The sequence below is a fragment of the Phoxinus phoxinus genome (genome assembly GCF_949152265.1).
Source record: "Phoxinus phoxinus genome assembly, chromosome: 12".
NCBI classification, from domain to species: domain Eukaryota; kingdom Metazoa; phylum Chordata; class Actinopteri; order Cypriniformes; family Leuciscidae; genus Phoxinus; species Phoxinus phoxinus.
In genome coordinates this window covers 30,724,149-30,738,544 of record NC_136887.1, presented here as the reverse complement: position 1 = coordinate 30,738,544, position 14,396 = coordinate 30,724,149, and the positions used below count along the sequence as shown (strand labels likewise).

The window sequence follows — 14,396 nt, the reverse complement described above, 5'->3', positions numbered from 1 at the left end:
TTTTTATAACATTTTATATTTGATGGTTACTGTATGCTTTTGTTATATGGAAAATAGCAGTGTAAACACTGTCTCCTTTTCTGTTTAGTGTAAGAAAGTGAGTCATACAGGTTTGACGACATGAGAGAGTAAATGACAGAATATGGGGAAGCCATGATAACCAAACTCAGAGAAATGAGAGAAGGAAGAAACTCAAAAGATATGTCAGAGAAATATCTGTCAGAAATGAGATGTGAGCAGTCAGAAATGTTTTTGTTTGTTTGCAAATGGTTTTGCGAGTGCATTTGTGGGTGTGCATTTGAGTGAGAGCCAGAGATCAGTGTGTGCGTGTGTGTGTGTGTGTGTGTGTGTGTGTGTGTTTGTGTGTGTGTGTGTGTGTGGGGTCTGGGCTTTTTTCTTGAGTCTCTAGTAGATTCAAAAGGAGTCTCAGCATCTGTCTCAGCAGCTGGAGGGTGTCACACACACACACACAGACACACACACACACACACACACACACACAAACACACACACACACGTGGGTCAGTTATCCTGACCTCACACTGCCATTGCTTGTCCTTCCCTGACCTGCTCCATCACACACACACACACACACACACACACACACACACACACACACACACGGAGAGCTTACAGGCTGTGAAAGGGCAAGAAGTAAATTTGACAGAGAAAATAAAGGCGCTGCGAGTATTCATGAAATGCTGATATTAACTTTCCATACCAGAGGTCAAAGGTCAACACCACTGTTGACACAGAGCAGATGGTGACTCCGTATTGACATTGCGGATCACAATATGTGAAAATGTGTATGTGTGTACTGGGTACCATATCTTGCGTATCCTATTTTAAGCTGCATTTTTTCTATTTAAAAGAACAAAACAATTATAGATTTAATTTTTTTTATTTTTTTTTATTTTGAATATTTACACAATAACATTATTTTTTATTCTGTAATAATAATGTTGTGATGCTGAAATTCACAAAATTCAGTTTATTTAAAATGTTTGTCTTTGGATTTTAGACAAAATAGTATAGAATTTAAATGATTTATCAATTAATGATTTAACCATTTATCAGCTTATTGTATCAGCTGGGTTATACACACACACTACATATATATATATATATATATACACACACACACACACACACGAGTGAGAGAGAGATAAAGCTCCACGACACATTATACGTCAACTGTACTTGTGTTATTGTTTAGGCCTGAGCTGCGTCTCTGCCACAGTCGTGTTTATATTTAGCTCACATTGTTTCGCGCAGGTTCATCCCGCTCTCTGATCAATGATTCATGGAGTTTCATTTCAATCTTGTGGCATATTCCAACATGTCTATTTACATTAAAATGCTTGTGAAAAGATGCACCACATGTATGTTTGTTGACATGAGAGGGTGTGTAAAGCCCGTCACTGTATGACTGTGTCCATGACAACAGTAATTACTCTCATGTTCAGAAAGAGGACAGTGTACAGTATGTGCTTATTCAGAAGGAATGTATGCAAATATCCGGACTGTGTGTGTTTGTGTTGCTGTACGTGTTTCAGGTACCCAGGGGAAAATGTTATTGCTCAGAGTTTGCACGTTCTCAGTTATGAACGTTTTAAGTATCAGCTTTACCTCAGATGCTTCTCCCATAATTCCTTAGGAGAAATCAAAATAGACACAAATGAGACGGTTGTTGACATGGAGTAAGATTACAGAGCTAAAATTAATGTGGGTAGATCATTTGATCCTGGAAGAATTTGATGAGAAATATATGAGAGTTGATATTGAATCTCATTGTATTGCAGACTTTGGGATCTTGGCATATCTGAGCAGAGTTTGAGATGTTGTTAAGATCTCTAGAGGAGACACGTGTGAGAGTACTTGGGTCTCTGGCTGTGTTTACACCTGGTATTAAGATGCGTTTTGGTTGATCGGATCACAAGTGGACGAGGGAGACACATACCCTTTTACACCAATCCGTCTCTTTTATCCACTTTCAACCAGTTCTGTCCTGATTTCTTCGAGGAGAAGGTCTATGGTTGGGTAAATGCATGGACTTTTTCAGATCTTTCCATGCAATAGACAAAATAAGCAATATAAATGCGCCCGGAGACGACAGAAAAAACATACGGAGAGCATCAGCTTTCGTCTCTGCTCTGAAAGCCGCAAGTCCGTGCCGAACGCTGTGAGTGTGTGATAGAAATCAGGGATGAAACGAGAACATTGTGCTTGGTACGTTTTTCATCTTCAACACAAACTGGGTGTTACGAACTGCTCCGAGACACGAAGGTTGAGATCCAAATGCAGCTTTAATTAAGGGGCAATCCAGACACGTAACCCAATATACAGGCAATAGGTAAAAACACAGGTAGGCAGTCCAAACAAACAAACAAACAAACAAACAAACAAAACAGGCAGGGGTCAGAGGCAAAAGAGTAATCCACGGAACAGGCAAGAAATCAAAAAACCAAGAGACATGAAACCAGGGAAAACGCTCGGAAATGCAGTGCAACAACATACAAAACTTCGCAGTGAGTGAATGAGTGAAGATGGTATAAATAGGCTGAGGCCCTGTTTACACAAGAACACTTGCGGGTGAAAATGTAAAAATATGTTATCAGATGTGCCTTTCGTTTACACGGCAACAGCGTTTTTGGGGCTTAAAAACGCAAAAAAGTGAAACCACCCTCCAGAGTGGAAATCTTAAAAACGCTCCACCGTCGCGTTCACGTCAAAAGTCTACTAGGGAGAGAAGTAGAAGGAAGGTTGTACGCAGGCGTGCGGACTTGGTGTTGTTGTGTGGCAGTGCTTCACATTGCCACCTAGCCGCCTGGAGTGCACACTACATCGAATTTCACACACTTTTGCGTCACCATATGCACGCAGATTTCCCCCCCATAACGCTCTTCTAAACGCAGAATAAAAAGTTCTCTTCAGATCGTTTTCCGTGTAAACATAGCCTGAGACTAACAGGGTAATGAGACACAGGTGAATGCAATCAGTGATGATGAGTCCAGGCAGTGAGTTATGGGAAATGTAGTTTGTGAGGGAGTGATAATAGTCTGATGTGGAGTGCCCTCTGGTGGCTCTCAAGGGCACTTCAGCTGGTGACCGTTACACTGGGTCTTTAGTCGACAAAGTTTAAATCCCATCTGTCTAGAGCTCTTCCCATGATGTTTACGCGTTAGGTAGGTCAGTAGGTGGAGCACATGAGCGTTTACACTACGAAATCAATCCGGTTGAATGCGTTTTCGACTACCTCTGGAAGCGAACGAAAATAGACAAGCTCAAAACGTTTTCACCTGTATTTAGAGTCGTCCACTGGTGATCCGATCGACCAAAACGCATCTTAATACCAGGTGTAAACAGAACAGGGCCTCTTTTTCAGTAGAATAATCTGAGCAGCCTTAAATCTGCAATTTATCTGATTCCCTTTTGGAGAAGCAGTTGAGAGGTTAAAGAGGTTATATAGAAATACTAGTCTTTTTGAGTCTTTTTGAAAAATATTTGGAAAATGCATGCACAACATAATTGCATTCACGTGTCTGGTTTATTTATGAACATTTTGTAGTCGTGCATATATTTCTTTTCTCTTCTCATGAGCGCGTGTGTGCATTTATCACGTGCATGTGAATGCTTGTGGAGTCGGCAGTGTGTGTGTGTGTGAGAGAGCAGTGCACTTGCCTGAGGAGACAGTGTTATGTAAGATATCTCTGCTGCATACTGCACTTCAATAATACACCCATACTGCTAAATAAAGACACGCACACACTCCTACTGTACACACATACAATAACAAATATACAGAGGAGATCAGATTCTCAGGACGCTCATTCTGAAGCTTGTCAAACACACTGTGCATGTCATCATGTTCTGATCAGCAGGAAAGGAAAATCACAGATGACATCTCCTTGATAGATCAAATGTTTTTCCTAGACTGGATTGGGATTAAATGAAGAATAAAGGGAGAATCTTCTCAGATTTTATCCTTAAACCTTAGTAATCTCACACGTTTCACTTCAGAGTGTTTTAGAAGAGATCTCAACAGTGTCTTAATATATATTTGACCAGAATCATACTCAGATGCCAACTCAGAGAAAGATTTTATTGCTCAAATACTCTTAGAAAAAAAGGTGGGGTTCAAATATAGAACCCTAGGGTTCTCGAATCAATTTTAAAGAACACTTTATGCTATTATATAATGCGAAAAACACTTTATGCTTTTATATAATGCGAAAATACAAATAGTTCACCCAAAAATGAAAATTATCCCATAATTTACTCACCCTCAAGCCATAGGTGTAAATTACTTTCTTCTTTCAGCAGAACACAATCAGAGTTATATTAAAAAATATCCTGGCTCTTCCCAGCTTTAAAAAGTGTTTGAAGCTCCCAAAAGCACATCCATCCATCATAAAAGTAATCCATACGAATCCAGTGGGTTAATAAATGCCTTCTAAAGTGAAACCATTTTTGTAAGAAAAATATTTACATTTACATTTTATAAACTATAATCACTGGCTTTCGGCAATGGTCTTTCACGTACGGCTGTTGCCGGAAGCCAGTGATTCTATGAAGTTTTAAATATGAATATTTTTCTTTCAAAAACCCATCGCTTCGCTTCAGAAGGCATTTATTTACACCCTGGAGCCAAATGGATTTATTTTATGATGCGTTTTTTGGAGCTTCAAAAACTCTTCATCTCAGATTCATTTAGACATTGTTGATATCTCTTCTGAAACTCTAGAGGAGACACATGTGGGAAAAACAGCTGAGAGGCAGCAGACATACGCAAAAGACTTTTATCTCATCGAGAAACAACTAAGATATTAAAGAGCTCTCATTTGTGATGTTCTCCAATCAAAAGCCAGAGATTTTATTATGAACTTAGATATTCCTCATCCAAATCCATGATGCGTTCATATTTCAGTCAAACCACGGCAGAGTTTGAAAATGTGAGTCTCGGTCTGCTTGTTTGACGCACACCAGGGTTCGGATGACAGTGTTCACACTTAATCAAATAGACCGTACTAACAGAGCAATCGCACCAGGGTTCGTTTTAATTGAACCAAACTTGCCAAGTGTGAACACACCCGGAAGATCAAATGATCTGAACTTTACAATCCATATTCATTATTTAGCTCTATACTTTCTCTGTCAACCTTTGTCTCTATTCTGTCCATTTTTCTTTGTTCCAAGAAATATTAGAAAAAACTTCTGAGAGAAAGTTAATACTTCAATTTAACAAAAAAGCAACCTCTGAGCAATGAAACGTTGCTCTTTATATGATCTGATGCTCTGTATCATGGAAGTGACTCCATTCCTCTGTTCCTGAAATATGTAAATGTTACCTGACTGAATTCATCTTCTTCACAGTTATTGTTTTGGATGCTGCACGTCTGCGCGGCTCAAACTCTTGAATACAGGCGGAAAAATAAGTTTTTGAAAACACATTTTTTGGATGTAGAAATGGGTTAGCATGTGGGCTGCTATGACTCAGTGTGTGTGTGTGTGTTTGTGTGTGTGTGTGTGTGTGTGTGTGTGTGTGTGATGCGCTTCACTGGTGGCATGCCAACCTCTGGCTGCTGTTGCCCGGTAACACTTTGCCACAGTTTTGCTCTCATTTCACCTTTTTACAGTCTTTTTGTCTTTTTTGTCAGCCTTAGATAGTTCACCCAAAAAGGAAAATCCTGTCTCGCCCTCATGTCGTTCTAAACCCATAAGACTTTCGTTCATCTTTGGAACACGAATTAAGAATGAGAATGAACCACAATGGTTCTTGCAGAAGCTCAAACGTGCTGCGTCACACGAGAATGAACCTCATTGGTTCTCGCACGTCAAGCGAACATCGAGCTTAACTGATGTGTGAGTTGATGAACGTTACAGCATGTGAATAAAAGCTAAATTACATCTGTTCATCATATAATGCGATCGGTCTCTTCAGAAAATGTGGACTAAACCTCTCAATTCCTATGGATTAGTTTTACAATCTCTATTAACTTTTTGAAGCGTTAAAGTGGTAGTTGTGTAGCTGTCGATGGAGGGACAGAAAGCTCTCAGATTTCATCAAAAAGATCTTCATTTGTGTTCCGAAAATGAACAAAAGTCTTACGGGTTTGGAACGACATGAGGGTGAGTAATTAATGACAGAATTAAAAAATTTTGGTGAACTATCCCTTTAAATCTTCCTTTGCTCTCGATTTCATATGATTTCTGTCTACGAGAAACAATTGAGATATTAAAGTATTTGGAGATGCTGCAAGCACAAAATGATTGCATTCACAGGTCTGGATATGTTGATGAGTTTTTCTTTACATAACCTCACAAATAAAAGTGAAATTAGCATTTGTAATGGTAAAGTCGGCATGTAACAGAAGTTGCGATAGTCTTTTGTTTCCTATAATGACATATATCCGAGCGAATCGGCTCAAACAAGAAAAGAAATGTAGGGTGGGACTCAATTTTGTCCATATGGAATTGATTGAATGGTTGTGGTTTGCTATTGGTGGATCTCATGTGAGTGACAGGTTGCCCCGAGAAGAGATGTCGCTACAAGAGGGAGGGGAAGTTATTTTGATTAAAGATTACAAAGCAACATAAAAAAAAGAAAAGAAGATGTCCATGGATAAATCATTTATAATAAATCATATATCATATATCACATGTGCCATATAGTTTGCTAAATCTGACTTATGTGCAGTGCCTTTCTACGATATTTTTTATACTATTAGTATTTATTTATTATGCTGCTGGACATTGTATAAGGCATAGTCTATTTTAGGCTTATTTATTGTACAGAAATTCTGATTGATTTGATTTTGTAAGAACGGCCCTTCTTTGTTTCTTTGTTTGACACTTGTCTTGTCTATGAAATACTATTTGTAGTCTTATCTCTCTCCTGTTTCTATTGTTGCAAACAGAAATTTCCCCATTGTGGGACAAATAAAGGTTTTTCTTACTCTTCTTACTCTTACTCTTAAATACTGCAATTTTCAATAAAAATGGTCCATTTTGACCGATCATGGTGACTGTAAAATCCTAATTAAATTGGTTGAAACAACTGTAAGTAAGCTGTTTAGAAATCCTAGTCAATGTGTTAGTGTTTTTAATGTGTAGTTAGTACATTAACATTGACTGGTATGCATGTCTAGGAATGTAAGCCAACCCTCAAGTTGATCCTTCCTTCAGTCTATGGGATTTTTCACTTGTTTTGTCGTCCACAATTTGAAAACTGTATGCCTGGTCACTTAGAATCAACAGTATATTTAGCATTATAGTAGATTATTTTGGATATTCCTGATCTAAATTGTGAAGTCAGTCCAGGTTCTCATCCTCTTCTTCCTCACAAAGTCGTCTGGAAGCCCTCTAAAAGTGTGTTATTGAGTGTGTCCTGTGCGTCCTGGCCTGAATGCTAGCTGAATTCAGGAATAAAGTTTGTTCAGCATTCTGGATGTGTCTCTATACAATGGATGTTTTTTGTAATCTTGTTCCCTCTTGGTTTTCTACACCATTTACTAGGTTCTTCTCTTTCTCTCTCGGCAGCGGTGCCGTTTCCGCTGAGCCACAGGTTGAACATGCGAGAGGTGTTCGACAGCGAGGGGAAGCCGCGCGTGGACCTGCTGAAGGCTCACCTCACTAAAGAGGGTCGCGTGGAGGAGCCCGTCGCCCTGCGCATCATCAACGAGGGGGGAGCCATCCTCCGCCAGGAGAAGACCATGCTGGACATAGAGGCCCCCGTCACAGGTTACTCATCTCTAACTCGAAAAGAGGGCATGAGCTGTTGATAAAAACATAGGGCCCTATCTTGCACCCAGCGCAAATTACTTCGTACGCCGACGCATGTATCATTCCTATTTTGCACCCGACGCACAGCGGACTTTCCCTCCACAGACGCACGTCGGTAAATTAGGGAATGAACTTGCGCTCCCCGGGGTGGTTAAGCGAAAAGAGGAGGCGTGTCCCGGCGCAAATGTTCCCTGGTGCTATTTTGCAGTTTCAGAAAACAGTTCCGCCGCTGACCAGGACAAACCTAGTCTAAAGTCAGTGGCGCATTATTCGATGCTATTTTAAGGGCGCATGATTGGCCATAATGTAGCGAGTGCACAAAGCGCATACACTTTGCTTCTCTCATCTACACAGACGCAGCAGTTCATATTTTTGCAAACCATACATAAATACAAGGAGAAATATTACCACACGAGGCAAATCATAGTGGTGTCCATGAAGATGTGAAAAAATAGGCATAAATCTAACTTACACATTTACCTAAATTATTCAGGCTAATTGTAGTAATGACGGATCAAACCTGTTTGACAAATAGTGGCAAGACACATCGGTACTGTATATAAGGACACCTGACAAAGTGGGTTGTCCGTCAAGAACCAGGAAACTAAATTCTGAAGACTGCAAAATCACCGTTACCATCATGTAAGTTGCTTGCGCCTGGCAAACCCGCCGTTATAATAGCAATCCACCATGGAACAAGCGCGCCTGCTCTTAAAGGGAATGTGAGAGGACTCTCTGATTGGTTTATTGCACGTTACGCCCAAACCACACCTATGAGTAATGAAGCGACTTCAGACCAACACATTTTAGATTTGCGCCCGAGATCCGCCCACAAAGTTACTTGCGTTTCGCGTTTGATACTTGCGTTTCATATCGTTAAAATAGGGCCCATATTGTTATTCTATTATCAACATATATGATCATTGAAGGTTATTTTCATCTCTAAATAAACTAATATCAAATACATAAACTATAGGTCAAATGTTTGGAATAATTCAGATTTTGTCTCTAATGCTTACCACGGCTCCATTTATTTGATCAAAAATACAGTAAAAACTGTTTTCTATTTTAATGTGTTTTGAAATTTAATTTATTCCTAGCCACTTTTGGTCAGTTTAATGCATCCTTGGTCAATAAAAGGACTAATTTCTTTCTTTTTTTTATTTATTCTTACTCACCCCAAACTTTTTGAAGTTAGTGGATCATGGTTTCCACAAAAATATGAAGCAGCACACCTGTTTTCAACATTGATAATAATGATAAATGTTTATTGAGCAGCAAAACAGCGTATTAGATTGATTTCTGAAGGATCATGTGACACTGAAGACTGGAGTAATGATGCTGAAAATTCAGCTTGGTCATCACAGGAATAAATTACATATTAAAATATATTACAATAGAAAAATATTTGTAATATTTGAAAATATTACTGTTTTTACTCTATTTTTGATCAAATAATTACAGCCTTGGAGAGCATAAGAGACTTCATAAGACACCCCAAACTTTTGAATGGTAGTCCAGTTCATTGTATTTATTTATTTATTTATGAATGACAACAAATTCAACATTGCTGGGTATCACCTTTATGTTCTATTGCAGTGGACAGATGTTTAACTCTGGGGGGAAAATAAATAATTATATTCATGTATTAGAGTAAAAATAGAAGATTTTGTCCTTTGAGATTGAATAATTCACGTGTCAGAGGATTAAAAGATACATTCACAAGTATAAGCATACTGTAATATGAATATGTACAAAATACATCTCTAGAGACTAAGAACAGGGAGTTTGATATGCACATGCACATATTTATGTAACTCTCTGTGGTGAGACAGAGTTACACTACAATTTTATTACAGAAAAAAGATACATCTCTCACCTTAGCAGAAAACTTTGCAAATATGACAATCAGAGAATAAATGATATTGTTAGGAGAGGTGAGAGAATGAACCGCACCTGTGACTTTAATTTCCCATGAGTCAAAGCGAGGTTCAGGAGGTCTGACACGGGACGAAGACATTGCTCCTCAGCTATGAAGAAACCGTCATTTAGCAGACAGAGAGGCTAAACACGGGACCTTTCCCCGCTCGCGCTGGCCTCACACCTGAGACCAAACCTCTCCCTCTCTCCCAGCATGCATTTGTGAACCCTCATCAGCTGGTGGCCTAGTGAATTTCACACACAGGAGTCATTAAAAATTAATGGCTCGCTGGATAACTGATTTAATTCCCTGGGTCCCATTACAGAGAGAAAGAGATGGTTAGCTTTGTGTGCTTTCAGGCATTCCAGACCTCGTGCCCTTTAACCCTTTGACCTCCCATTGGGAACACACACTCACATGAGAATAGCTCCAATTAGACGTCTTCATTAGATGTAAAACAACACTCACCATATCTTCTGCTAACTTTCTCCATCTTTGTCTTTTAATCAGACACACACACACACACACACACACACACACACACACACACACACACACACACACACACACACACACACACACACACACACACACACACACACACACACACACTTCAGTCAGGATGGTGATCTTTCTATGAGCATCTACACAGATTTTTTCTTCCCATCTTAATATACAAGATGTTTGTTGGATGGTTTGAAACAGATTTTCAGCTGCAACTATTGAATTTTGTTATCATAGTCAGACACAAAACAACCATATTTTGCACATCACACATGTATTACATGCAGGAACCATTTCGATTTGCTAATGTTGCTAATAGGACCAGTGCTTGACATTATTTCAGCAGATAACTACAAATGACATTATTATTATTTATTTTAATTATGTTTAAAATGATTTTAAACATTTTGATTTGATCTTTCTATATTTACAACTTTTTTGAAATGATCATTCTGCTAAAACCTTTTCACTATTATAATTCTTTTATTGTTTTGAAAGCGCTAGTGTTTCCTTCAGCTAATGCCGATGTGTTTTGTGTTGTTGCAGTGTGTGGAGATATCCACGGACAGTTCTTCGACCTGATGAAGTTATTTGAGGTTGGCGGGTCTCCTGCAACGACGAGGTATCTGTTTCTAGGGGACTATGTGGACCGAGGGTACTTCAGTATTGAGGTAAGTCACCCTTCACCCTGCTTAGGGACCCTAGTTTGATATAGTTCAGATATCTCGATGTGGTCTGTGAAAGCTTCTTTATTTCTATCTCTATTCTCTCCTTCAGTGTGTCCTTTACCTCTGGTCACTGAAAATCCTCTACCCAAAGACGCTGTTTCTTCTGCGGGGAAACCATGAATGTAGACATTTGACTGAATATTTCACTTTCAAACAAGAATGTGAGTACTGACAACTCTTCGTCTTTTCAGTTACGGTGTCTCTACACTATACATTTCCTATAAACACGCCAGTTCACCTCTCATCTCCTCTGAAGGAGGTCTTTTTCTGGAGCAGTCTCTTGTCAGACAGAAAGAGAGATGCAGAGAGAGAAAGAGGGAGTATGATTAGCAGAAAATTAATTTGCCTGTTAATGTTGGGCCCAGGGAGCCTGTGAGTGTGATTTCCCTGATGAGAGGAGTGAGGAGGAGTGAGTGCCCTCCTTTACCATCTGCTGACTGACAGAACAGTCACACACACACACACACACACACACACACACACTTTGGGTTTCCATGTTTCATGGGGACTTTCCATAATCATAATGATTTTTGTACTGTACAAACTGTATTTTCTTTCCCCTTATACTAAACCTACCCATCACAGAAAAACACACACACACACACACACACACACACACACACACACACACACACACACACACACACACACACACACACACATTTTTCTATCTAAATGGGGACACACCATACACCTAAAATTAGTTTCATTTTTATTATTATATCATAAAAATTATTATTATTATTATTAAATGAATACATTATTTAAAATAAATATCTCATTTGAGAATGTTTTTTAATATTAAAATATTATAATCAAAATAATATTATTTTGTAACTGAAAGTTAGGTAATTATTAAATAATAATCTTCCTCTCTATAGCAAGTCTGAAATCTGATATATTAAAAAATGAAATAAATTATATATGTGAATATTTTTATATAAATATCTTGTTTTTATTATTATTTTAATAACTACTATACCAACTTCCATATGAGAGTCTCCTCCGGAACAACAACCTCAGACTGGCACAAGCTTGAGAAGGGGATCATCACTGGCTGTACAATCTCAGTTATCCTTTTTGCACTCGCCATGAACATGCTGGTGAAATCTGCGGAAATGCAGTGTAGGGGGCCCCTCTCGAAGTCTGGAGTTAGACAGCCACCCATCCGAGCCTTCATGGATGACCTGACAGTGACCACAACATCTGTCCCAGGCTGCAGGTGGATCCTGAATGGCCTTCAGGAGCTGATGTCCTGGGCTCGCATGAACTTCAAGCCGGCTAAGTCGAGGTCCCTCGTGCTGAAGAAAGGGAAGGTCACTGACAAGTTCCACTTCTCACTTGGCACCACCAAGATACCATCACTGACAGAGGAACCTGTGAAGAGCCTGGGGAAGGTGTTCAATTGTAGCCTGAGAGACGCAGCTTCCACAAAAGCGACCAACCAAGACCTGGAGACCTGGCTGGCCGCGGTGGACAAGTCTGGCCTTCCTGGCAAGTTCAAGGCCTGGATTTACCAGCACGGCATTCTCCCTCGGATCCTATGGCCCCTCCTGGTGTATGAAGTCCCCATTTCAACGGTGGAAGGCTTTGAGATGAGGATTAGCAGGTTTCTGCGCAGGTGGCTGGGACTGCCTCGAAGCCTGAGCAGCATCGCTCTATATGGGCAGAACAATAAGCTGAAGCTTCCCATGAGCAGCCTGAGCGAGGAGTTCATGGTGACGCGGTCCAGGGAGGTCCTACAGTATCGGGAGTCCAGTGATCCAAAGGTTGCCCAGGCTGGGATTGAGGTCAGGACAGGGCGGAAGTGGAGGGCGGCCGTGGCAGTGGACGACGCAGAGTCAAGGCTACGGCAAAGGGTGTTGGTGGGCACAGTGGCACAGGGGAGAGCTGGCCTGGGCAGCAGAAGAACTCCTCGTTACGACAAGGCAGAAGGGAAAGAGAGGAGGTCCCTGATCCTGGAGGAGGTGCGTGCAGGAGTTGAGGAGAAGCGAGCTTGCCAGATGGCTGGGATGCGGCAACAGGGCGCCTGGACAAGATGGGAGCGAACAGCGGAGCGCAAAATCACATGGACTGAGCTTTGGAAGGCTGAACCCTACAGGATAAAATTCCTGATCCAGGCGGTCTATGACGTGTTGCCAAGTCCATCCAACCTCTTCTCCTGGGGAAAGGTGGAGACACCAGCATGCCCCCTCTGCCAGAGGAGAGGAACGTTGGAACACATCCTGAGCTGCTGTCCAAAAGCCCTGGGCGAAGGGCGTTACCGCTGGCGGCATGACCAGGTCCTAAAAGCCGTAGCGGATTCTATCTGCAGTGGAATTAGCCACAGCAAGAGCCTTCGCCCAGTGAAGACCGTAGCCTTTGTCAGAGCTGGGGAGAAGTCAACACCAGCTGCCCGGGGCACCTCCTCTGGCCTGTTGGCAACGGCGCGCAACTGGGAGCTGGCAGTTGATCTGGGCAAGCAGCTGAAGTTCCCTGAAGCAGTTGCCATAACAACATTAAGGCCTGACATTGTGCTCACCTCAGAGTCCTCCAAGCAGGTAATTCTCTTGGAGTTAACAGTGCCTTGGGAGGACCGTATGGAGGAGGCCAATGAAAGAAAGAGGGCAAAGTACTCCCAGCTTGTGGAGGGTTGCCGGAGCAATGGGTGGCGGGCAATATGCCAACCTGTCGAAGTGGGATGTCGAGGGTTTGTGGGCCATTCCCTTTGCAGGGCCTACAAAATGCTTGGCATCACAGGGGCGAGCCAGCGAAGGGCCATTAAGTTGGCCACTGATGCTGCAGAAGTAGCATCAAGGTGGCTGTGGATCAGGAGAGGAGAGGCATGGCGTGTAGGGTAGTAGCGCTACCTGGACATAAGCTGGGACTTGATCACCCCGGCTGGGTCGCCTAGGGGAGGGGGTCTGATTGTTGAAAGACCCGAAACCCCCCGTGATCCTAGGTTACATCACTGATGATATGTCCAGGTGCACCAGACGGTGTATCTAAAACCCTGAATTAATAAAATAAATATATGTATATATACTTAAAATAATTTTATGAGGATACATCTAAATAAATAAATATAAAGTATTATTAATGATTATTTATAATATAATAATTAATATAATAAATTATAATAATTTTCATATAATAATTCATATTTGTTAAAATTAATTATTATAATATATAATAAATGTATTACTATTATTATGATTCATATATATTTTTATATAAATATCTTGTTTTTATTATTATTTTAATAATAATTTGAATTATTAAAATAAATAAAAGTATATATATTAAAAATAATTTTATGAGAATACATATAAATAAATATAAAGTATTATTAATGATTATTTATAATATAATAATTAATATAATAAATTATAATAATTTTCATATAATAATTCATATTTGTTAAATTAATTATTATAATATATAATAAATGTATTACTATTATTATGATTTATATATATTCA

At 40.1% G+C, this 14,396-nt stretch overlaps 1 protein-coding gene across 7 annotated transcripts in view; it reads left to right on the top strand.

Moving 5' to 3' along the window:
* The window catches only part of ppp3cb (protein phosphatase 3, catalytic subunit, beta isozyme), a 49,615-nt gene that overhangs the window by 17,698 nt on the left and 17,521 nt on the right, over window positions 1-14,396 (top strand). For 4 of the 7 annotated variants that reach the window (XM_079630287.1, XM_079630290.1, XM_079630289.1 and 1 more), the window contains exons 2-4: window positions 7,516-7,740; window positions 10,754-10,878; window positions 10,985-11,096. In XM_079630287.1, coding sequence (XP_079486413.1) covers window positions 7,516-7,740; window positions 10,754-10,878; window positions 10,985-11,096 — 462 coding nt within the window. The remainder of the gene's footprint in view (window positions 1-7,515; window positions 7,741-10,753; window positions 10,879-10,984; window positions 11,097-14,396) is intronic. The other 3 variants (XM_079630288.1, XM_079630293.1, XM_079630291.1) reach the window with 1 other exon arrangement.